The following is a 26940-nucleotide window of genomic DNA, read 5'->3' on the forward strand; positions in this document are numbered from 1 at the left end:
CAGTGTTTTCAAATGTTAATTTATTTCTGTGTACATAAGGAAAACTATTGCACCATTATCAGTGCTTGTTTTTAATGTTGAAAGAACACTGCGTTTAGTCATATCAAACATTTCTTATACTGACACTTCTCAATGCATTTTATATGAAATTACAGATGAGAACCTGGAGATTTAGAAGTCGGAAGAGATTGAAGTCTTTCTTGAATCTTTATTGTTGAATCTTGAATTACAATTGAGTAAAAGCACACACCACGCCGGTCCACCTGTCATGACCGTAAAGCTGCTCTTGCTTTGTCCAAGATGTCCTTCCTGATGTGTGGGTAGTTGGGATGTGCATCCAAAACCTGAAAAAGAAGAAAATGAAATGAAAATTATATCATAATAAAGATGATACAAATATAAAACTACAAGGTAACTGATTTTAAATATAAAATATATATTTTAATTTATTGCCAAATATACAGTTTTGTTAATTTAACCTCATAAATAAATGAAGTTGAAATATCACTGAATAGTTCAAAGGTAGGTCTGTCTTAAAAGCTTAAAACAGAGAAAAAAAAGAATGGTATTTTGCTTCTGGATTCTGACTTTTGGTCTCAGTACAGTATTTACTCATTTATATTCACAGCAGGATTTCTAGAGTACTCACTTTATGGCACACATCTATGGCATCCACGTGTCTCCTGGCTTTCAGGTAATTGAACGCGAGCTTGTAGCCTGGTAAAAAAACAGCATGCTGATGTTAATGAGAGATGTGAACACACACGAGAGCAGTACAGAGCATCAGAGAGGCTTTAATCTTACCGATTGTGGGGTTGGTTTGATTGCTGTATTTCCAGGCCATTTCATAATTCAAGGCAGCATCTCTGAAGGACTGCTCCTTCTCCATAATGTATCCCATGTACTCGTACGCCTTGCAGCAGGACTGTTTTAAAACAAGTTAAGACCTCAGTCTGTAAGCGTTTTGAATATTTTGATTATTCTGAAAAGTTTGCAAACAATCTGCGATGTTTTACGGTTGCAGCACACTTTTGGTTTTTTGTCCATCAAGTTGCAAATAAAAAGAGAAAACTAATGTTCTGAAGATTTAATTCACTGGATCATCTTAAAAGAGCCATTTTTTTTCTCGTAGTCACTAATCTCTTAAAACTTATGTTTGATAATCAAAATGACATTTACAAGTCTTTCTCCTGTGATAATTTCAATAATTTCTTCATGCATTAAAATGGATTGAATATAACTCTACACTCTCATTTAGTTAATGGGATTCATACACAACAGCGAGAGTTAATATTGCATTCGTTCAGCAATATATGTTTGAACCAGAAACTGATTCCAAAGATGAGGAAGAGTGAATTAAACATGTATCCGAATGATAATGCTTTTGATGTATGGATCTCTACAGCCTCAGACATGTAATTGGTAACAATTTGATATAATCAGCCTTTGGCTTGTTTACGTTATCAAACAGCTAATAATGAGTTGCTAATGTTACAAAATACCTTCTAAAAATAAACTTTGATATGAACAGCTTATGATATGAAAAGAGTGAGATCTTATGATTTTTAAAAGCAAGCTTGCTATTCCTAGCCTCGCCAAAATCACCTACCCTATATTTAATTATACTAATCTTTTCCTATTTTGTGTGATATATAATGTGGCTGAATGAATTCAGCATCACCTTGTTGTGTCGCAGGCATCTCTTTAGCAGCTCTCCTGCCATGTCGTATTTTCCCGACTGGATGTAGATGTCAGCCAGGAGCAGCCAGCTCTTTTCAAACTCATCCGCATCAATGATGTTCCAGTTCATCTTGGCGATGCGTTTGAGCTGGTTTCGGGCTCGAGGGGTTTGCTTCAGGATCATGTAGGCAGTGGCCATGGCCAGCAGCGCAGGAACATAATCTTTCTGTACAGAACAAACAAGACTTTCAGGTGTAGTTGAGCAAATGACGTCGTGAAGCATAAAAGAAGAGGATTCAACAAACTGTAAAGTTTAGTGTTAGTGACACTGATGTGGAGATTTCTGGATAAAAAAAGGAATGGCTTTTAAAGATTTGTATTATAATTGAAATCTAGAGGCACAAATGGGTATTTTCGATGGTTTCTTGATACTAGCCAGAATTTTTTTTTTAGGGGGGTGGGAGTTAAAAGAATTTTTTTTTTTTTTTTTGAAATAGAAATCATTATGAATTACCTTGCTGTCACTTTTGATCAATTTAATGCATCTTTGCAAAATACAAATTCTGTATGCTGGTGTAAGTTTGTCTTGAAGGTGTGATTTAGGCATATTTAAAAGCAGTGTGTGTGTGTAGGTGTGTGTATATTTAATGTATCCGTCTCATGATGTCCACACACCTCACTGTTTGCGATCTCAATGAACACGTTGAGGGCTCTTTCCACGTTGGCTTTCTGTTTGGTGGCCAGATAGCAGTAGTTCTCCAGGATGCGCAGCTGTACGTGTCCCGCTGGGGTTTGTGGCTTCAGCTCTTTTAAGAGCTTCTCCGCTGTTCTCACGGCCAGCTGCTCCGACTCCTGCTTCTCTGTAGAGTTTCTGAACACAAACACATCGAATGCATCATTCGTCAAAGTGCATGTGTGCAACGAAATTCAGTTTATACAGAATAAAAAGCAATAATGGCAGAATTAGTGAAATTAGCTGTTCAGGATGAATCTTTGGAATAGTGTAACGGGATCAGGACGCACCCCATGTCTCCGTCCAGGTTCTCAAACACCTCTCCTCCTATGGTCTCATTGTCAGGGTTGAGACAAATCTCAATCATGTTGTACACTGCGTTCTGGCCCCAGTCGTTGTCCTTCCTGGCTTTGTTGAAGTGACGTAACCCATCGTTAGGTTCACCAGTGTACCTTTGAGAAGCAGATCAACATTCATGTCCTTTCAGCAATCAAAAGCAAGACTGTCATTCATTTATCATATGCATATGACTAATCACAATCAATTCCAGAGAAATAATTCCAAAATGTTTCTGTCAATTATACTGTGCAATATGATAACAATTTCATGTAACTGCTTTCTATTTGAATATAATTTTAAAATATTAAAATCAACCTTCAGAAATCATTTTAATATGCTTATTTGTAGATGATAAGAGCGGGTCATTTGTAACTCTAAGGAGAGCAGTCTCAGTGCTATGATACGGTCTAATTCCCTGATTAAGGGAAACTTACCACAGGTAGAGCCCTTTGCAGTAGTTGTATCCAGGCTCAAACTTGGCCCTCGATGAGTGTTTCTCTGCCATCTCCAGGAATCTTGGAACCTCCTCCAGTTTGCCGGCTCTGCGCAGCAGATCAATGAGGCGGGACAGAGTCGGGTAGTTGTCTAGAGGAAGAGATTAAATGAGTTCATTACAGCTCCCTGCTTGCTTCGGTTTCCCCTGTGGGGAAATACAAGTATCTGGAAGGAAAGCTGAAGAGGCTGCAGCAACAACGGCGTAACCATTTGAAAGGTCAAGAGATGAACCACAAACCCGGTTTCCTCTCCAAGAGCTGCTGGAAGTGAAATACAGCCTGCTCATAGTCCTGCTTGCGGAACATAAGGTCTGCCATCATCTAACAACAAACACAGAGACGGTTACCAAATCTCTGCCTAGCAAAGCTATAAAGATGTGGGAGAATATGTAAGTTCTAGTGTTAAAATAATGTAACATAGCTGACTAAAAATCAGTTTCTATGGAGAAAATGAATGAGAATTTTCATTCTAGAACTTTTGCACTCTACACACTCAAGATGTTTTTTCCGCCTCCAGATTTATCTGATTGGTACATTGCTGTGAGGTTATAAGAGAGGAGTATCTGATAAAGGGAAACTGACCAGTGTAGCTGACTCGTTGACCGGATCGTTCTTCAGAATGGCACTGCACTGCTGCTGACAGGCTTCGACATCATCCAGAGTCAGATACAGCTGAGCCAGTTCCAACATCACCTGATCAAACACACAAACACACACATTTAACTTGCACAGCTGTTCACAGGGGACACTGAAATGTGTGCTGCTTTAGAAAACAATCATTATAATCGGTTTAAAAGTTTCATATTGTTATTTGCATTTTTACTTGAATGCATTCTAATGCTTGCATTTATAAAAAAAAATTATGTTCAATTTAAGTAAAGAATAGAAAAAAACCTATTTGCTGCAGGGAAGAAGTCTAGGCTCATATTGCTGACATTAATTGCATAACAGTGTGCTACCTATTACACTTTACCAGCCACATTGGACTGAAGTAATGTTTCTTTTGATATTAAAAATCTTTAAAAAATACTATTGAAAATTCTACTTTTACATTTATGCATTTACCACAGTTGGATAAAAGTATCTGCTATGTCCACTTCGCAGGGTACGTACGGTCGAATAGAACAAACATATACATACATACATACATACACACACACAAGTTCGTTTTTGTGTAAAGTGTGTTCATCCCATAGGTGTAATGGTTTTTATACTGTACAAACTGTATATTCTATGGCCCTACACCAACCCTACACCTAATCCTAACACTCACAGGAAACTTTGTGCATTTTTACTTTCTCAAAAAAAACTCATTCTGTATGATTTATAAGCGTTTTGAAAAATGGGGACATGGGTTATGTCCTCATAAGTCAGCCTCTCCTTGTAATACCTGTGTCATACCCATGTCATTATACAAAGTTGTGTCCTGATATGTCACAAAAACAAGAGCACACACACAGGCATATATATATATATATATATCATTATGCATTTCCTATTTTAATATGGTCGATGGAGAGATTGATTTGTGATGGTTTGCACCACACACAAACTGACTGATGCTCCAGGCTCGGCCAGACCGATCCAGCTGCAGGAGAACACACTGGACACACTGATCCGGTCCACACTGACCTTGCTGTCACTTTCACAGTACACAAGCGCCTCTTTGTAGAACTTGACGGCTCGTTCATAACCGCGCTGGCTGCTGCAGTGTTTGGCGATTTCAGCGCAGATCTCTGCGGCGAGCTGCTTCTGCGCAGACACTGAGTCGGGCTGCTCCAGCTGAACACGCTTCAGCACCTTCGCCTGCACATCTCTCGCCTGTGGAGGAAGAACAAATTCAAAACAATTCAAACACATGCCCTGGGCAAAAAATTGACAAAAAAAATGAACAAAGGCCTTTTGTAGCAACTCAATGCGTTTTTGCAAGAAAAATATAATTATATCTATAAAAAAAAAATGTAAGAATCTCTTTAATCTAGCTTGTGCCAACAGTTGTACACAGAAGCCGCTCAGGGAGCTCAGCGTTGTGCATGCACCGGTGAGTCTCGTGAAAACCAATGTTTGTTTACAGGATCAAAAGAAGCAAACTTCTTTTGGACTGATGCATGCAACACCCGCTGACTGGCATTAAACAGCTTGAAAGGTCAAAGGCAATTTTTTTATATAACTCTGACTGTATTCGTCTGAAAGAAGAAAGTCATATACACCCAGGATGCCTCGGCGGTGATTAAAACGCAGCCTAATTTTAATTTTGGGGTGAACGAACCCTTTAAGTTTCTTTTTTTATTTTTAGTTAACATTCTAGTAATTTTGTGATTTTCTGTTTTGTTTTCTATTCACATAACGATTTGCTTAAAACTTTTCATCAGAATTAATCACATTTGTCCTACAACAACAACAATAATAGAATTAAATAAAAATTGGTACACAAAAAAATATTTTCTGTTTTAGTTAAAGTTATTTTAACACTTAAACCTATTATTTATTCCAGTTGCTTGTTGATACAACATTTCTAAAAGTTTTCATATAACATTAAAAGTTTATTTCAGCCTTATTTCAATTCCTGAAAATATTTTTTTACTCATTTACGTTAACAACAACAGCACTTTTTCAGAGAAGAAGACACTTGACTCACTCTCTGTAAGGACAGTAATGCTTCGTCATTTTTACTGACTTTGCTCTGGACTTTAGCGAGATGCACAAGATAGCGACAGTCTTCGGTAAGAAGCGACAGCTCATTTACTGAAAAATAAAGAAAGACACAACTGATCACAAATAAAGAAAAGCTCCTACTTTGTGCACTAAACAAAATTTTTATTTTTAATTACATTAAGCTGAACCAGTTTCCACATATCAAATCAAAAGTGCACACCTATGTTCTCCCATGACACATTTATTAATCCTGAATTAATTTGTCAATTATGTAACAAGTTGTTGAATATACAACCCATTCAGAATTTCCAACGTGTAGTAAATATAGCAAAGGGAAAATACCCAGCAGACATGCAATATTGCTCTTTATTGCTTTAACACACACTCAATCCTTTATCAAACTTAAAAAAATAAAACTGTTTGATGACGGACAAAATCCCCTTTTAAGGGTTACTGAAGTTAGATGTTGCCATTTCACAATAACTCCATAATTTCTGAGCTGTTTCTCACCAGGATCATGTGTGAGAGCGTCTTGCAGGACTTTTTCACAGCGTTCATACTGCCTGAGCTTCATGAGCAGGTCAGCCAAGTCATAACGCAGGAAATTTTGCTGCCCGCTCTTCAGCGCCGCTTCATAATAGTTAATTGCCTGAGAAAAGATATATAGAGAAACTACATTTTTAACAGAGGATGAAGAAAACACATCTGACCAATGATATCATCAGGAAACATGGTGTTTGCTTTCACTGTTATGCTGATGATACTCAGCTCTATATTTCTTCGCGGCCCGGTGAAACACACCAATTTGAAAAACTAATGGATTGCATAGTCGATATAAAAAACTGGATGACGAGTAATTTCTTACTGCTAAATTCTGAAAAACAGAGGTGTTAATTATAGGACCTAAAAACTCCGCTTGTAATAACCTAGAACACTGTCTAAGACTTGATGGTTGCTCTGTCAATTCTTCGTCATCAGTTAGGAACCTAGGTGTGCTATTTGACCGCAATCTTTCCTTAGAAAGCCACGTTTCTAGCATTTGTAAAAAACTGCATTTTTCCATCTCAAAAATATATCTAAATTACGGCCTATGCTTTCAATGTCAAATGCAGAAAAGTTAATCCATGCATTTATGACCTCAAGGTTAGATTATTGTAATGCTTTATTGGGTGGTTGTTCTGCACGCTTAGTAAACAAACTACAGCTAGTCCAAAATGCAGAAGCAAGAGTTCTTACTAGAACCAGGAAGTATGACCATATTAGCCCGGTCCTGTCAACACTGCACTGGCTCCCTATCAAACATCATATAGATTTTAAAATGGAATAACCTACCTAACATTGTTCGGGAGGAAGACACACTCTTACAGTTTAAATCTAGATTAAAGACCCATCTCTTTAACCTGGCTTACACATAACATACTAATATGCTTTTAATATCCAAATCCGTTAAAGGATTTTTAGGCTGCATTAATTAGGTAAACCGGAACCGGAAACACTTCCCATAACACCCTATGTACTTGCTACATCATTAGAAGAATGGCATCTACGCTAATATTAGTCTGTTTCTCTCTTATTCCGAGGTCACCGTAGCCACCAGATCCAGTCTGTGTCCAGATCAGAGGGTCACTGCAGTCACCCGGATCCAGTACGTATCCAGACCAGATGGTGGATCAGCACCTAGAAAGGACCTCTACATCCCTGAAAGACAGCGGAGACCAGGACAACTAGAGCCCCAGATACAGATCCCCTGTAAAGACCTTGTCTCAGAGGAGCACCAGGACAAGACCACAGGAAACAGATGATTCTTCTGCACAATCTGACTTTGCTGCAGCCTGGAATTGAACTACTGGTTTCGTCTGGTCAGAGGAGAACTGGCCCCCCAACTGAGCCTGGTTTCTCCCAAGGTTTTTTTCTCCATTCTGTCACCGATGGAGTTTCGGTTCCTTGCCGCTGTCGCCTCTGGCTTGCTTAGTTGGGGTCACTTCATCTACAGCGATATCGTTGACTTGATTGCAAATAAATGCACAGACACTATTTTACTGAACAGAGATGACATCACTGAATTCAATGATGAACTGCCTTTATCATTTTGCATTATTGACACACTGTTTTCCTAATGAATGTTGTTCAGTTGCTTTGACGCAATGTATTTTGTTTAAAGCGCTATATAAATAAAGGTGACTTTGACTTTGACCAAAGAAATCAGATCTACTCTAACAATCCTCCTGCATTTTGAAACAGAAAAACTTCTTTCAAAATGAGCTTCTTGAGAACGCACACTCTTTAGGTCTAAAAGAGATATTTCTTCACTTACCTTTACATAGTTGTGAGTCTTGACAAGTGCTTTTCCAATCTTACTGGCCACAGCTCCATCTTTGGGGTTTTTCTTCAGGGCTTGTTCATACACCTCAATGGCCAGCTCTGGCTGTTAACAGAGAACATTATTTTCATACAGAAGCACCAATGTACTGACAAAAAAATAAATATGGTCATCTGAAAGTGAAGGAATCATCAGACATGACAGGTGCAATGTTTAGGTGAATCTTAATATATATATATATATTTTACACATTTATAACAGTATATATATATATATATATATATATATACACACACACACACACACACACACACACACACACACACACACATACATATACATATACATACACATACACATACATATATATCAGTGGTGGGCCGTTATCGGCGTTAACGTGCTGCATTAACGTGAGACTCTTATCGGGCGATAAAAAAAAATATCGCCGTTAATCTATTCTCAAAGTTGGGTTGGGAGCTGGGTCTATACTAAGCAAGCTATGATGACTTTCACCTTGATATTTTATATAACCGAGTGGCTGAGGCCACAGATGACTGGCCACTGCTGCGCATAGTCACGAAAGCTTATCTTTTTCACGTGTTTTTAAGCCTTACCGCTTATCGATTTAAACATTAAAACATCCAAACATAAGACGCGGAAAAGCTGAACAGAGTAGCTGTTTACTCGCGCGCTGTGTTCGGTGCTCACGAGAGAGATCGAGAGCCGCGTATCACGGACAGCGACACTGAACCGAGCTCTCTTCTGCGAAGTTCTCCTCGAAGTCCCTCCTGCACCTGAACGAATAAATACAAAATCGCAGTTTGAACAAACAAAAAGATGTGAAAGAGCCAAATTCAGTACTCGCGGTGTTCTGGTGTTCAGGGCTCACGCAGAGAAAGGCGTCTCAAAACACTTGAACACTGAATTAGCTTATTTTTGCTCTTGTGCCAACAAATACATACAAAATATGTCAAAATATCCTCCTTGGAAATTATGCTCGAAAAAACTCTCAGTTATTTCTTAAGTAAAAGTAAACAGTTGAGGGAAAAAATGGGATGTGTTTTATATTGGATGCGTTCATCGTCTCTTAAAGTGACAGCGCCTAATTTAGCTACTGGCTGCTGTAATGTTAATCCAAGAAAATGAAAATGAAAATCACTCACTGCTCTTGACTGAATTACTTTGTAGTTTAACAGTCAAACCAAAAATTATTCAGACACCAGATATAATTTTTGATATACATAGCAAAACTGTAATAATGTGAGAAATGTTAAAGGTTTCTGAATAATTGTAGGTTTGATTGTATATTTCATTTTTACATTGAAGACTATCCAGTGCTATTTTACATTTAATTATTTGGTTTCTGTACCTTGACACCTACAAACTTGAAAAAAACGTAAACATTGTGTAAATAGCACAAATAAATAAAAATAAACGAACATACAAATTAAACAATTTCAAACAGGGCCCACTGGTACAACCTTCACCGGGTCGCCGCTGACCCCAGCTACGGCCTGCTCACGCCTGTTTCACACATACTCCGTCTGCAGTGTGTATGCAGTCCGTGTGCGTTACGTATGTGGTGCAGCATGGACTCGATGTGCTTTCACACAGGACGCGTTTGCAGTTCGCTACTCGGTACGTAAACGATCGCTGCACTGCTGCAGACGCAACGCTCCTGGAACGCAACTGGAATCCGTTAACATGGGTGCGTAAAAAAATATGCAACACATACGCACTGCAGACTGAGTATGTGTGAAACAGGCGTAAGGTTGTTTGCACCTTGTGCAACGTGGAATTAGTTTACAGCTTTTTCAAGCACTTTGATGCATTTTGGAAACAGGAGATGAGCCCCTTTTCTAATGCACCACCTGTCTTGATAAACCCCTTCTCAAAGACTTACTGTTTGTCAATTTTATTTGGGTAACACATATTCTGAATGCCTTCGGCAGGATTCCAATGAGCCATTTTAATCTAGATTAATCTCGATTAATTTCAAGATCACAGTGAGATTAATCTAGATTAAAAAAATAAATCTATGCCCACCACTAATATATACATATACATACATATATATATATAATTGGCTTAAATATTTTTAGAATTAAACACATTTTCCGTCTAGATCACATTACCACAATTCAAATAAATAAATATAATTGTTATACAAAAAAAAAAAAAAAATCAGTATAGAAGATTTTACACAATTATTATACATTGTATTGACTTTAAATCGCCAGTTTACCAGTGAGAACATTGAGAATTAAAGTAGAAACTAATTTTGTAATGACAAATTGTAATGATAAAAATTTTAAAAACCTTAAATGGAACCCTCTATAAAAAAGGGTTCCTATATTTCAAAGACATTTCCAGTCAGATAAGGATTCACTGTTTACATTGTGTAATAACTGTTTCCACTAAAACAGAGACAGATAATCTTATTATATATATATATATATATATATATATATATATATATTAGGGGTGTAACGGTACGCAAAAATCTTTTTTTGCGTACATACCTCGGTTTTAAAGTCACGGTTCAGTTCATTTTCGTTACAGTAAGGGAAAAAATTGCAAACATTAAACTGCAGGTTGTTTATTACTAAAAACTTTTTTTAACAATTTTTTTTACACTTTTTTAAAATACTTTTTAATAAAATATATATAAAATAAAAAAAGAATAAGAAATAAAATACTGCTGCAAAGTTCTCCACTAAATAAAATACTCTGTCTCAAACCAATATCATATAATAAAATATAAATAAATAACTATGATTACAGTGCAGCATTACCAATCCCAGCTTGTAGGCCTGCTCATATTTAAAATATATATATGTGGCAGGGGAGGTGTGGTTTAGCGAGGTCTGCGACGGGAGAGAGAGTGAGGAGATCAGCGGTGGTAAGTGAGTTAAGTGAGAGACAAGTGACACCTGCTTCTCATTGCAGTGATTGGCGTGGGGAAGCAGTATTTAAGCCAGCTGGGAACCAGAGACAAAAGAGAGACCTGAGGACTCGTGGGAGGAAGCGACCGACAGAAAGCGAGAGCCTGAAAGTATCAATGTTATGATTTATGCGCATGTGGCGCGACTTTGTTTTCCGTTCTTTTGATCAGTATAATAAAGTTCCCACGAGCCTCAGTACGCCGACTCTGGTCTCCTTCCTTCTCTGCCATACGAACTTTTATCATTACACTGGTGCCGAAACCCGGGAAGGAAGGAGAACGACGCCGCCATGCAAACCCCGTCAGGATCATCGGGAACGCCGTTTGCGGAGCTCATTACATCGCGAGCTGTTCCGGAGCATGCTGGACCGGGAGGTTCGGACGAGGTCGGCCTCCCCCAGTTCCAGCCCTGCTGCCCACATGCCTCTTACGAAGATGGGGCCAACAGATGATCCGGAAGCGTTCCTCGATTTGTTTGAGAGGACGGCCGAGGCGTGTGGGTGGCCGGAGGACAGCTGGCCGGTCCGGATAATTCCGCTGCTGTCAGGGGAGGCCCAGAAGGCTGCTCAACAACTGCCCGTCCAGAACCTCCTGGTATATGCAGACTTAAAAAGAGCAGTGCTCCAAAGGGTCGGCCTCAGCCCCGAGCAGCACCGTCAACGCTTCCGGTCGCTAGAACTGACCGAAGCGGGCCGGCCCTTTGTCTTAGCCCAGCAGCTCCGGGACTCCTGCCGCAAATGGCTGTTGGCCGGAGGAAGCGACGCCGAGACCATTATCAACACCGTGGTGCTGGAGCAGTTCATCTCACGTCTCCCGAAGAGGACTGCTCAGTGGGTCCAGTGCCACCGGCCGGCGTCGCTGGCTCTGGCCATCAAACTGGCGGAGGATCAGCTGGCGGCGTGTTCCGGGGTCGGCCAACCCCTTCCATCTGTCTCTCTCTCTCTCTCTTCCCCCCCCCTCTCTCTCCTCTTTCTCCAAAGCCTGTCCCTTTACCCAGGTCTCGGTACACGGGGCCACCGAGGGCCGCACCCCGTTGGAGAGCAGGGACGGAGCCGGCCGCCATGTCACGGGGTCCGGCAAGGGGAATGGGGCCGCCGCACGGGGAGGGACTGGCTGAGCTACCAGCTGCTTCCCCACGTCAATCACCTGACCCACTTCCAACCACTAGGGTGGTGGGGAGGCCTGTGCCGGCCTGCTGGCGTTGCGGGGATCCGGGCCATTTCGTGGACCGGTGCCCGGTTATGGAGGTGGGGACGTGGGTCCGGATCCCGGACGACCCGCAGGCTGGCCCCGATCAAGTCGGGTTGTACCAAATACCCGTGAGTATTAAGGGGGGTACCTATCAGGCTTTGGTGGATTCAGGTTGTAACCAGACCTCCATCCATCAAAGCCTGATACAATCCGGGGCATTGGATACGGGCCGCGTGGTTAAGGTGAGGTGTGTGCACGGGGATATAGTGGAATACCCCATAAAAACCATAGGCATCAAATTTAGGGGACAAAAGCATTATGTGGAGGTGGCCGTTAGTCCGCGCCTCCGGCATCCACTAATCTTGGGTACCAATTGGCCAGCTTTTGAACAATTATTGGGGTGTTTAACAGTGGATGCCTCTGGGAAAAAGAGAGGCCCGGTTGGCGGGGCGTGCGCTCAGGTGGGAGAATCTGTACCCGGACCCAGTGGGGAAGCTTCAGGGGAACCGAGCGAGTTGGCGAGGCTAAACCTTTCCAGTCGCGATGACTTTCCCCTGGAGCAGTCCCAGGATGAGACCCTTAAACATGCATTCGAGCAGGTCCGTTCCATCGATGGGCAGGTCCTCCATCCTGACCGCGCGCTCTCTTATCCGTATTTTGCCATTATTAAGGACCGGTTGTATCGAGTGACCCATGACGCTCAGACAAAGGAAGATACGGCCCAATTATTAGTACCTAAGAGCCGTCGGGAAATGCTTTTCCAGGCGGCACATTGCAATCCCATGGCGGGGCATTTAGGTATGACAGCCACGCTAAATCGTCTAATGACCCGATTTTTTTGGCCGGGCATTCACGAGAACGTCCACAGATGGTGCGCGTCGTGTCGGGAATGTCAGTTGGTGAACCCACCGGCCACCCCAAAAGCGCCGTTGCGCCCTCTACCTCTAGTGCAGGTCCCCTTCGAACGAATTGGTATGGACCTCATCAGGCCATTAGAACGATCCGCACGGGGACATCGTTTTGCGTTAGTCATAGTGGACTATGCAACACGATATCCCGAAGCAGTGGCGCTCCGCAATATCTCGGCAAAGAGTGTGGCGGACGCCCTGTTTCGTTTAATCTCCCGCGTGGGAATCCCAAAAGAGATTCTCACGGACCAAGGCACCGCGTTTATGTCACGCACGCGCGAATTATATGAATTATTGGGCATTAAAGCGGTACAGACCAGCGTCTATCACCCACAAACAGACGGACTGGTCGAACGATTTAATCGCACTTTGAAAACAATGATTCGTAAATTCGTACAAGAAGACGCGAAAAATTGGGATAGATGGCTAGAGCCCCTCTTATTCGCTGTGCGCGAGGTCCCCCAAGCCTCCACGGGGTTTTCCCCCTTCGAGCTTCTTTACGGACGCCAGCCCCGCGGGGTGCTGGACGTCCTGAAAGAAACTTGGGAGGACGGACATTCGGATAGCAAAAATGAAATTCAGTATGTCATGGACCTGAGAGCAAAACTCCATACACTGGGGTGGCTCTCAATGGAGAATTTGCTTCAGGCCCAGGGCAGACAAAGCCAGCTGTATAACAGGGGAACTAAGCTCCGAGAATTTGCACCGGGAGATAAAGTGCTCGTATTACTGCCAACCTCCAGCTCCAAATTATTATCAAAGTGGCAAGGGCCCTTTGAGGTCACACAGCGAATAGGCGATCTCAATTATGAAGTAGTACGAACAGACAGAGGCGACTCCAGGCAAATTTACCACCTCAACCTCCTTAAAAAATGGAGCGAAGAGGAGTCAGTGTTGCTAGCGACGGCAGTGAGCGGAGAGGAGGATCTTGGGCCAGAGGCGATCATTAAAGAAAAATCCCTCGCCCTGGCCCCGGGAGGGGATCACCTCTCACCCTCGCAGCTCACTGACATTGGACAGTTACAGTCCGAATTTGCAGACGTGTTTTCGTCTCTACCTGGTCGTACTAATCTGATTCAGCACCATATTGAGACAGAGCCGGGCGTGGTGGTTCGCAGCCGGCCATATAGACTACCTGAACACAAGAAAAAAGTGGTTCAGACAGAATTAGAGGCGATGCTGGGGTTAGGAGTAATCGAGGAGTCCCACAGTGATTGGGCGAGCCCGATTGTTTTGATCCCTAAAACGGACGGCTCGGTGCGATTTTGTGTGGATTATCGCAGGGTGAACGCAGTGTCAAAATTTGATGCTTATCCAATGCCACGGATTGACGAGTTGCTCGATCGGTTAGGTACGGCTCGCTTTTATTCGACATTGGACTTGACAAAAGGATATTGGCAGATCCCCTTATCTCCCATGTCTAGAGAAAAAACAGCCTTCACCACGCTGTTTGGTTTACACCAATTTGTGACGCTTCCGTTCGGCTTGTTCGGGGCCCCCGCTACGTTCCAGCGTCTCATGGATCGAGTGCTGCGCCCGCATGCTGCATATGCCGCCGCCTACCTGGATGATATTATCATTTATAGTGGCGACTGGCGGTGGCATATGGAGCATGTGAGGGCTGTCCTCGAGGCGCTGAGACGGGCGGGGCTAACGGCCAACCCGAAGAAGTGCGCGGTTGGGCGGGTGGAGGTAAGGTATCTGGGCTTCCACTTGGGTCACGGGCAAGTGCGTCCCCAAATTGACAAGACGGCAGCAATTGCGACTTGCCCCAGACCCAAGACCAAAAAGGAGGTGAGGCAGTTCCTGGGGCTGGCGGGATATTATAGGAGATTTATTCCTGGTTATTCGGACCTCACTAGCCCCCTGACTGACCTCACTAAAAAGGAGGTACCAGATACGGTCCAATGGACGGAGCGGTGCCAACAGGCCTTTACCCGAGTTAAGGCTGCCCTGTGTGGTGGACCGCTCCTGCACTCTCCTAACTTTTCTCTCCCCTTTTTGTTGCAGACTGACGCGTCGGACAGGGGGCTGGGCGAGGTCCTGTCCCAGGAGGTGGGGGGGGGGAGGATCGCCCGGTGCTGTACATTAGCCGGAAGCTCTCTAAGAGAGAGGCTAAGTACAGCACCATAGAAAAGGAGTGTTTGGCCATCAGGTGGGCGGTCCTCACCCTTCGTTACTACCACCTGGGCCGGGAGTTCACCCTCTGCTCGGACCACGCGCCCCTCCAGTGGCTCCACCGCATGAAGGATACCAACGCGCGAATCACCCGTTGGTATCTAGCTTTACAGCCATTTAAGTTCAAGGTGATTCACAGGCCGGGGGCGCAGATGGCTGTGGCCGACTTCCTCTCCAGGAATGAGGGGGGGGGGCTGCAGGCCGGATGACTCCCCGGCCTGAGTCGGGCGGTGGGGGTATGTGGCAGGGGAGGTGTGGTTTAGCGAGGTCTGCGACGGGAGAGAGAGTGAGGAGATCAGCGGTGGTAAGTGAGTTAAGTGAGAGACAAGTGACACCTGCTTCTCATTGCAGTGATTGGCGTGGGGAAGCAGTATTTAAGCCAGCTGGGAACCAGAGACAAAAGAGAGACCTGAGGACTCGTGGGAGGAAGCGACCGACAGAAAGCGAGAGCCTGAAAGTATCAATGTTATGATTTATGCGCATGTGGCGCGACTTTGTTTTCCGTTCTTTTGATCAGTATAATAAAGTTCCCACGAGCCTCAGTACGCCGACTCTGGTCTCCTTCCTTCTCTGCCATACGAACTTTTATCATTACAATATATATATAACTTTTCCAAAGTGTAAAGTGCAACATGAACAGTTTCAGTTTTTAGACCTGCTCAGATTTCGTTATTGCGTTGGACCGATCGGAATTAAGAGCAAAGGTCTGTTTAAATGCCGACGGGAGCTGCGTTTGAATTACAATCGTTTTTTTCCTAGTTGTAGTGATGTTCACACTCGCGTGATGCCTTTTGAAAACATTAGGCCGGTGACACACTGGCATATTGCACCTGTCAAACATCGTCTATTTTGCCGTCAATACTGTTGACGGTGTTCTTTATCAGTAGGCTTTATATTTATGCTTAACATGAAGTATAGATATTGTTGTCGTGAAGACAAGATCCTGGTCTGTCGGCAGTCTCCCTCTATGTCACCTACAGTAGCAGCAGCACGCCAGCGCTGCGTCAGGCACGATTCTGGTGTGTAAAGACACAGAAAACGTGAAGCAGCCGTCACGCAACTGACACGCAGCAGAAACGCCACGCTCACGCCACGCAGCCAGTGTGTCACCGGCCTTAGAATCAGCTGCAGGGCGGGATTTGCGCTGAACGCGGAGACTTCCACCACTTTATATGTTCGTTTGGAAACACAAATGTACCAATGTTCCGCATACAAAATATTGCATTCGGTCATTCACATACCGTTACACCCCTAAAATATATATATATATATATATATATATATATATATATATATATATATAAGAAAAGGGTATTCGAGATTCTAAACGAAGATCTTTGCTAACTGTGACATTCAAACCCAAATGTAAACATCAGAATAAACAACTAGAATCTCTCCCACCTCCTGAATGTTCATGTAGGCATCGCCGAGTAACAGGAAGGTATGAGGGCTCGGCATTTTGTCCACCAAATCCCTGATGAGAACGCAGATATATTAATATTCTGCATGAACACGATGATTGATGATTGTTTATTAAAGTACAGCTTCAGCATTCCATTCCACTCTCTTAAGTAACCCTTAAAAAAAAAAAATCTAGTATCTAACGATATTGAAAACATTTTTTATATATATATATATATATATATATATATATATATATATATATATATATATATATATATATATATATCTCAAAATAAAATATGCCTATATTTAAGACCATTAAGAGACCTTGCATGGTGACAGTTAAGCACATTTTCTCCCAAATTAAATAATTAAATAAATAAAATAAAACAATTCCTGTCGGCCCGGGACTCGAACTCACAACCTTTCGATTGGGAGTCCGACTCTCTAACCATTAGGCCACGACTTCCCCCGGTTTTCCTTTTACGGTGAAATATGACCTGACATGAATTTATGATATTAACCCATGCTGTGAAAACCATTTTCTATAAGCTATAATGCATGAAGTAAATATGAGGAGCATGTTAGACGAATGAACATGCATTACCTATAGCAGCTCACATAAAGCCGTTTCTCTTTCCTGTGGTTCAGGTAGATTTCTGCCATTTTTTCTTTGGCCTGTATATAGTAGGGCTGCTCTGGTGTGATGTTTCTGAGCATGCTCAGTGCCAGCTCTGTATCTCCGCGCATGAGTGCGAGGTCTGCATTGGCGATAGTGACCCGAAGCTCCTCTGGAGTGCCCGTAAACTCATTTATGGCATCCTGCATCACTTTAGCTGCCTCGTGCTGGAAGTCAAGGAAAACCGTTATCCCAAAAACAAAGCACTAGCAAAATCATGTTAATTTTACAACAATACATAAGACTACAGACAACAGACTACAACAACATGAATACACCAAACATTATTATTAAAAAGTGCAGATTTATTAAAGGAAGAGTTCGCCTAAAAATGACAATTTGCTACAATTTTACTCATCCTCAGGCCATCCAAGATGCAGATGAGTTTGTTAGAAATGTTAGAAACACTTAACCACTAACCTGTTCTCCATTGAGCCACAGAGCTTCAGCTAGCTCCAGGAACACAGATACACAGTCGGCCGAGCTGAGCTCAACTCTCTTACTCTGTCTTTTGGTTGAGGAGCCCGTTCTCTTCACAGCACACAGACTCATGGCCATCTGCAGTGTCTGAATGGCCTCCTGAAGCTGCCCCATCTTCCTCTGAGCCTGAGCTTTTATGAGGTGATACAGAGGATGCTCACGGATCTGAGCACAAATAAACCACATATTCAGTCCCATCAAATCAATACATTTCAACTGGCTTCCTTCTGCAGTTCAGTATTGCTGGCAGCGATGTTGTGTCACCTCAAAGTTGTGGCTGAGGCAGAGTTCCAGAGATTGGGAGGAGAGCTTGAAGTTGCCCTGAATAAGATGAATCTGAGCCATGAGGAGATGGGCTTCAGCATGGGCCGGGTTCTGATCCAAACAGTGCTGCAGGCTACTCTGGGCCGCCTCGATATCTCCTGTATGACGAGAGCACAAACCTGACTTATTCGGTGAATTGGCCAAAAAAATTAAAGGAAAAATAAGAAAAAACTGTTTGCATAAAGAAACGTAATTAAGCTTATTTTTAAGAACATTTTTGCATTCTTTCATTATTATTTGCATGACAAAATTACTTTTATTTATTATTATTTATTTTGTTTTATTTTTTTTGTTTTTATTATTTTTACTTCCCATATTCACATTACTGTAAAAAATTTTTTATTTAAATTAACATTTAAGACTGTATAACAAATGTTTTATTAAAATATTTAGCAATTTAAACAAATTATTTTTTTGCATTACAGTAATGATTTTTTTTTCCTTCATTTTTTGGGCTTTATGATAAGGAGACTTTTGGGGGACATTTGCTTATTTTTAATAAAATAATAAAGCCACAGTGCAAAGAACGGTTCATTTAGGTTCATTCCCTTTGATTTTGGGGTGAAATATTACCTGGAAGCAGTGTTATTACACAGTAGAAAAGTGTAAGTAAAACTTAAACTAAAAATAATAAAAAACGGTGTAACTTGAAAAAAAAAAAAAAATTTGAATTACATTTCTCATTTTCAAATGAAAATAGAAAAAAAAAACCATTCAAAATATTAATAAAAAACCTATAATGGTATCCCAATGATAGTAAAATACCACTGCCTGTAAGTAAGAAGTTTGAAAGATTCACCCAATGTTGTGATGTAAAATAAATAAAAAGATGCCAATAAAATCTTCATTTTTTTTTAGAAAATATCACTCAGACATGCACACACCTGACTGAAATCGGACTTTGGCCATTAGAAAGACGGCCTGCATCATTCCAGGCACTACTTTGACCACCGTGTCCAGCACAGATGCGCAGTGCTGCAGCTGAGGAGCAGGAGGCTGACCAGGAGCTGGAGCCTGCAGCGAGAACAACATCAGCCAATAAACTACACCAGCAATCGTCATCAACACACACTCAGAATCACGGCTGGACAAAACACTGTTAGGCAGCATATAGTGTGTATTCTGCAAGGCAGCGATGGGATGGAAGACCTTGGCAGGAGACAGCGCCAGGTATTCCTTGGCAATCTCAAGCAGGAAGTCAGGATTGAGTTTCTCAAAGTACTCCACACTGAGAGGCAAACCCTGCAGGGCGGAAAAGTGTGTGTCCACCGTGTCGTTTAACAGATTGGTTGCCTCGTCTGGTGGCTGACGCTTTTTCACAGCCAACAGCGCCCGCAAATACAACAGCTCCTAACACACACAAACACATAGGTTAAGCAAACCTTAAATAGGATTCTGTTTATAATGTGCTTTGATATTAGGTCATGTATTAATTAATCTGTTCACTAATGCTTTTTAATTCCTCAGACAAAGCTCAAAATGAAAAAAAAATAACAGGATTTTTATTTTACTATATTTCTGTTCCCTTCAAAAAAAAATTTGGGAGCTGCTTTTTGCAAAGCAGATGTGTATGTTTGTTTAAGTGTGTGCTAAACCGCCCAGACGAGAGTGTAAACAGGCCCTGTTACACACTGTGGATGACTCAATGGGTAAACACAGCACAAGTGCATTAATAAACCAGGTCGCTGTCGAATACGAATCAGAACGTTTTGAATACAAAAACCATTTTCTTTATCTTTTATTTAATTCTGTGGAAATATTCTGGAAAGAGTCTGTGTGTAACATCGTTCAAAGCTCACACTGTTTGTTTAAAGGAGCATTGCGTAGGTTCTGAAATTTCTAACCGTTACTGACACCAGTGGCCGTTAGAGGAACTGCAGCCAGTGTCATGCTCGTTCTCAGTGCGCACGCTCTTGTTTTTTTTTTTTTTTACGAGGAGTGTCTGTGGGTGTCTGAATTGTGCTGGAGGCTGGTCGCTTCTTTCCATCCGCAGAGTCCATTTGAAAACACTATTGCCGCTGCTTACTATAATGGCTGGCGTGCCGTACGGTTGTAAGCCCAAGTAGACGAGAACGAGCATGACGTCACATTTTGTGAATTTTCGCGCCAATTCGGGCCCGGCTCCTCCACACACAATTGAGCCTACAGGCTGATAGAGGCAACCGTGGTGGACAGTCGAGGTGTCATTCTTTTTTTACATCATGGTTGGCTCATACATGTACAAATATAAACTCTATCTTAAAGATTTTTTTTAAGTAAAAACCTCCACATAGCTCCTTTAAAGTATCATATTAAGTCATTTCAATGGATTCTCACCGCTGATTTGCCAATGGACTGCTGGATCTCTGTCAGAAACTCCAGCTGCTGTTCTGCATCTTCTAAGTGGCCCTCCATGAGCTGACACCTGATGATACCTGCACAAACACAACAAACACTGATTTAGGCTCGTTCTATTCATGCATTTTAAACATTTTAAAAACACAGCTAGACATTATAGTATTTTAAGATATTTTAGTAATTTTGTTATGTACTTTTTTCATTTTTATTATAATATATACATTTGATCTATTACAGTTTTTAATAGTATAATATTTTTAGTAAACAATTGCAACACTGATCCTAGACAGTCTTCTGGCGAACTTTCATGCTGCAAAACATTTTCTTTTAAAAGAAACTTTGATTTGAATCGCTCATATCAATTCCATGCAAGTGCAAAAGATGTTTTGAGGCACAATGCGAATGCATGACATTGAGTGGCACTGCTTTTATGAAATTTGATAAAAGATCATATTTCAACCATTCATATTCAATATATAGTTACAAATATTGATGATAACGAACTTAAAAACATTTTTTTTCCATATATAGTTCATTAGTGTAACTGTAGGCAGTTTACAATTGGCACTTAACACATTATATGTGGTCTCATAATTTGTGACCCTGGACCACAAAACCAGTCTTTAGTGTACATTTTTCAAAATTGAGATTTATACAAATTAGCTTATTAGCTTATTAGGATTGGACAATATTTGGTTGAGATACAGCTATTTGAAAATCTAGAATCTGAGGGTGCAAAAAAGTCTAAATATTGAGCAAATCGCCTTTAAAGCTGTCCAAGTTAAGTTCTTAGCAATACATATTACTAATATGTAATATTTTGATATATTTATGGTAGGAAATTTACAAAATATCTTCATGGAACATGATCTTTACTTAATATCCTAATGATTTTTGGCATAAAAGGCAAATCAATAATTTTGAACCATACCATGTATTTTTGGCTATTGCTACAAATATACCCCAGTGGTTTTGTAGTCCATGGACACATATTTGCTTTCACTGTCATTTTACAAAGGTTTTAAATGTGACCCATCCATTTTAATGCATTTGATAAGCATTCTTTTCTTTATGGCTTTCAAACTGCTCTCACCTATCAAAGCGGAGACGCTGCTCTCATCGAGAGTCATTGCTGTCTTGTACCATTTCATGGCCTCCTTCACTCTTCCCAGCAGAACCAGCTGGTAGCCCAACTCTGTGGCCAGTTCAGATTCACTCGAGGCTTGTGCAAACGCCCGCTCCACCATCCTGTGAGTGTGCTGGAGGACCTTCTCCGCTCTTCCGCACTGCACAGTGATCAAATATTCACATCATCCCATCTCTCTGCAGCACCGATTCATTTATGAAACAGCAGTATGGTTTCACTTGAACATATCACGTTTATATATAACAGCATGTGGCGAATCCAGCTGGTTTATGATTTGCAGGATTGTGATGTTCAGGTTCAAATGAATTTGAAGTTGTGTGTGCATGGATGAGTATTACCACTCGAGTGAAGGCTAGAGACATCCTGAAGAAGAGCTCAGGATTGTTCGGTTCCTGAATGTCCAGATTACTGATCAGATTGGATAGTTGATTTACACACTGAAAGAAAGAAAGAATATTAATGCGAAGAGAGAGAAAAAACACACTACCATTCAAAAGTTTGGAATTAGTAAGATTTTTTTAATGCTTTTGAAAGTCTTTCGGGCTCACCAAGTCTGCATTTATTTGATCAAAACTACAGTAAAAACAGTATCGTTGTAACATTTTTACAACTTATAATGTAATTTATTATTGTGATATCAAAGCTGAATATTCAGCATCATCAGGTGGGGGGAGTGAATGTACAGCGCTCTCTCCATCTTAAATACCATGACTTAGGTGCCCTTGAGCAAGGCACCGAACCCCCAACTGCTCCCCGGGCGCTGCAGCATAAATGGCTGCCCACTGCTCCGGGTGTGTGTTCACGGTGTGTGTGTGTGTGTGTGTGTGTGTGTGCACTTTGGATGGTTTAAAAGCAGAGCACAAATTCCGAGTACGGGTCACCATACTTGGCTGTATGTCACGTCACTTTCATCATACCCCAGTCCTCAGTGTCACATGATCCTTCAGAAATCATTATAAGCTGATTTGCTGCTCAAGAAACACTTCTTATTGTTATCAATGACTTGCATGATATTGCATTGCTTAATTTCTTGAAGGATTCATGCCAGGTTGAAGTGCAATGAAATTAAATGCACTAATCTTGTGACATTGCTCACCTCTCCAACATCTCCTTCCCTGCAGAGAGAGTGCAGCGCCAGCATCCTCAGAGCCTCCAGGTTATTTTTATCTCTCTGGAGAAGCCTGAAGTTGAGAAGATGAAAGGAATCAGGAAATTAAATCCAAAGTCTGTTGATGTGTAAAACAGATGTTCTGAGACATGCATTTATGTCTTTGCATTGTTTGACATTTTTAACTGGCTTAGATAGAGCATCTACTAAATGTAAACGCAGTCCCTGCATTATATGTTTATGTTTTTATAAAATAATATTGTGCATAATGTTGTGCATTACTATTTATTGTTATATATTAATGCATATAAATGAAAATGATTAAATATTATGCTCAATTATGTATATTTAGATGAAAACAGTTTTAAAGTATTTTACTTGCATTAAACATCTTTTTTGTGCTATAATGAATGTTTAATTGAAATTATGGTCCTTCTGATTGACAATCATCACTCTTTTAGAGCAAATACTGTACAAAAAGGAGCTTGAAAAACCACAATCCTGCTCCACCTGAGGGAGCTGGTGTTCACACAGACTCATTGAGGTCTCGCCGGGGAGTTCGTATAGGGAAAGAGAAACAATGATCCAGTTTTTCTGTACAAATCCATGGAATCACATCTATTTTCCATTTGCACATTAATGCAGCTCACTTGTGAAAGTGTTTGAGAGCTTTTAAAGTGGTGTATTTATGTATATAAAATCCAGAACAATTAATATTACTTAAACCGTTAAATAAGGTATTTTTTTTTTTTTTTTTTTACCTCTGAGCTGCATCTATAGTTTGTTCCCAGTCCTGTAGAGTCAACAGCAGCTTCATCTTCTTGACCAGAGCAGGTAGAAAGGACGGATAACTCACAATCACCTGGTTAATGGTCTCTAAAGCACCAGAATAATTCTGCCGAAATTCAGAATAATGTACCTGACAGAAAGACACAATCAGAGCATTAAAAAAAACTTTTTGCAATAGCACAAAATATAATAATGTAATATAATAAAATTTCTCAGGTACTTGTATTTTTTTTTAAGGTGAAATTTCACTGAATCATTTATTTTCAGTTGATTCTATATGAAATTTTAAAAAAGTATCATAACTTAAACAATTACATCACCTTTAAGATGTAAACTTTTGAAAAATGTAAATAAAGATTGTGCACACATCTTATAAGCGAACATCAACCAGGACATTTCTGTTCGCTAAATCATTAAATGGTGATCAGAAATAAAGATACCTTTCCCATCAAAGCAAAAATGTCACTTTTCTCCTTCAGGGCCTCGTCAAAGTATTTCCCAGATTTCTTTGCATAAGCATCCTTATTAGATCGCAGATCAATCCAGCCTTTCAGCACAATTCCCTACAAAACAATAATCCCGATAATAAATAGACAGCTAAATATGTGGAAAATCTGTTAATCGTCAGTGTTATTTTAGTATCATTGAGATACTTTTATAGCTTTTATTAATATTTTGAATTAGATTATATATTAACAGTTTTCAGTTTGTTACATTTTTAGCAATTATGTTTTAATTCAGTTCTATTTGTTTATTGTTTTTGCTATTTTAGCGAAGTAGACTAAGTTAACTAACTAAAAAAAGTGTTAGCTATAACAGCCCTGAAAATCACTACATTTAAAGGAGCCATACTTTACTTTTAGACCCTGATGTTCAAATAAACATTGATATATATATATATATATATTGTTTTATTAACATTCACAGTTTAGTGTTTTATGACCACCATGAATGAACAGGCCAAATTTCAGCCATATGTACCTTAAATGCTGAATATTTGCCCTGTTCTCAGACTTATGCTACTGATCATATAGACACAGGCAGGCTGAACAGTCATGAAAAGCTGCCTCAGCAGAAATCTATGGGGTAGATGCATTAGAAAAGTCCACCTCTTTAGAGCCACTGGAGATCTTGATCATTCTGTCCACATACTCTCTGGCTTTGTCACTGCGGCCCAGAAGCCACAGAAGCAGGCCAGCGTAATACAGAGCTTTGGGACCCGCCGTCTTCCTCTCCTCCTTCACCCTTCCATCCAGCTCCTGGATCACATCACGGTCTACACCCAAGACATGTTTTGTCATTATTTATTCACACTCATATCATTCCAAACTTGTATGCTAGTAAATTTTCCATGCAACACAAAGGATTTGTATAGAGACATTTAATACTGACATTAGGCCTGTCGCAATAATCAATATATACACTTATCGCGCAGTATATATATGTACATGACCTCAAAATTCTTTAGTGATGCAATACATCACCCATTATGTGCACATAAAAATTAATGTGACAATGTTTTGTACATTGCATGTGCGCCTGTGTCTTTTGCAGCTTTTCGAACATAACATGGTGTAGTTGGTGCTAGTTCAAATTTAAAAACTGCTTCTACAAAAACAAGTTTCATCCTCAGATCTGGTCTTGTTTAGGGATCTGTGACTTTGTGCATGCGGACACCTGACTGCTTAATAGTGATTGCATTTTTCAGCAATAGTGTGCACACTTAACTTACAGAGAAAAGAAGGTCAGGGAAAAATCTTTAGATGGAAAAATCATTGCATTTTTATTTTTGTCTCCTTGTTACTTTGCAATTTTTGTTGGAAAATGTTCATTTACTATTTATTTCATTTTTTTAAGGTATCTAATATTTTGATACTTAATTTCCATGACCTAAATATTCTTAAAAATTAAAAGTTTGTAGTCATTTAGAAGTGTGTAGGCCTTCTTGCATTATATTAAGTTGTTACATTATGATTAGCATAAATTGTTTTTTAATGATGGATTTGTTTCTTATAAACATGCAACTTTTCACTTCACAATACATTAACTGATGGACTGGAGTGGTGTGGATTTCTTGGTGACTATTGTGATGTTTTTATCAGCTGTTTGGACTCTCATTCTGACGGCACCCATTCACTGCAGAGGATCCATTGGTGAGCAAATGAAGCAATGCTACATTTCTCCGAACTCATCTACATCTTGGATGGCCTGAGGGTGAATACATTTTTAACAAATTCTCATTTTTAATTGAACTATTCCTTTAAATAAGACGTGCAAAAGATCTACCAGGGTTTGTTCTTTTCTTCTGGGCATAGACCAGAGCCATGAGCACACAGAGGGAGACGTCTCTTCTCTCCTTCAGCTGCTCCAGCTCCTGAATGGCATCCAACACTTGATCTGCAACAATCAAATCACAAAGGGGCTTTAGACCAGTACTCAAGACGTCAAATGAAGACAAAGATAGAAAACGGTGGGATTTCCTCACCTTGCATGAGCAGCCCATAAGCGTGGAGGAATGAGAAGATCGGATCATGACTGAATTTCCCTCGAGCTTCACTGGAAGAATCTACAACATGACTGGAGTACTTTTCCTGGCAGTAGTATAAGATCAAGGCCTGAAATAGGTAATAAATTCAGTAGGGTTAATTTGTTTAATTATTCAACTTGACAGGAAAACCATATGTTTTTAATGACACTTGATTAGTCATATATCTTAATATATTAAAGGTGTTCTTTACCTTGTAAAACAGACTCATATTTGATACATACATTTAAATGAACATGTCAAAACTTTGCTGAAAAACCTGTTGCTGTCGTCTGATTGATAGTTTAGACTTTTTATTTTGTCTAAAGGTTTAATAAACTCTTCCATTAAAAACAAAAATATTTTTCCAACTATTATTTCATATGTCAGGCTTTACAGGTTTGCTTTTTCCAATCAGAATCTCTGTTTCTTTGAAGAATGTCGTTTTTCTTCCTGTTTATGTTTATGAAACATCTCACAACTACACGTATTTCTACTAAACATGTTCTATTATTATTATTATAGTTCCATGCGATCATTTCTCATGACTTACGAGCGCGCTCTCTTCATCATCAACCCCCGCCATATTGTCACACACTGCAGCTCTCTAAAAACCCTGAAAATATAAAAAAAAACCAGACGATTCTGCACAGCGAGAGTCTTCCTATCCTGATCTCGCCATCTTTGAAGACGAGGCGTCATAGTA

At 40.6% G+C, this 26940-nt stretch overlaps 1 protein-coding gene across 1 annotated transcript; it reads right to left on the reverse strand.

Annotated features, from left to right (window-relative positions):
- On the reverse strand, window positions 1-26940 carry ttc21b (tetratricopeptide repeat domain 21B). Its single transcript, XM_059562535.1, has 29 exons — window positions 26788-26940; window positions 26196-26325; window positions 25997-26107; window positions 24820-24986; window positions 24151-24273; window positions 23683-23840; window positions 22910-22994; window positions 22152-22250; window positions 21760-21952; window positions 20646-20743; window positions 19479-19679; window positions 19214-19343; window positions 18270-18427; window positions 17946-18170; window positions 17454-17692; window positions 16844-16916; window positions 8216-8326; window positions 6412-6550; window positions 5885-5991; window positions 4879-5067; window positions 3829-3939; window positions 3486-3567; window positions 3187-3337; window positions 2704-2865; window positions 2356-2551; window positions 1682-1906; window positions 805-925; window positions 650-717; window positions 1-344 (listed from the first exon to the last, which is right to left on the reverse strand). Exons 1-29 carry the CDS (start codon window positions 26818-26820, stop codon window positions 267-269), a joined length of 3963 nt encoding a protein of 1320 aa, XP_059418518.1. The 5' UTR covers window positions 26821-26940; the 3' UTR covers window positions 1-266.

The sequence above is a fragment of the Carassius carassius genome, chromosome 11, assembly GCF_963082965.1.
Source record: "Carassius carassius chromosome 11, fCarCar2.1, whole genome shotgun sequence".
Lineage (NCBI taxonomy): Eukaryota > Metazoa > Chordata > Actinopteri > Cypriniformes > Cyprinidae > Carassius > Carassius carassius.

Bases quoted from the DNA above. Each gene is read 5' to 3' on its own strand.
- ttc21b (XM_059562535.1), bottom strand. From the start codon at position 26,820: ATGGCGGGGGTTGATGATGAAGAGAGCGCGCTC. The intron at 24,274-24,819 runs GTGGACTTTTCT...ATTGTTTTGTAG, and splicing joins TCTCCAGTGGCTCTAAAGAG to GGAATTGTGCTGAAAGGCTG. The intron at 22,995-23,682 runs GTAAAAAAAAAA...TCTCAACTTCAG, and splicing joins ACTATAGATGCAGCTCAGAG to GCTTCTCCAGAGAGATAAAA.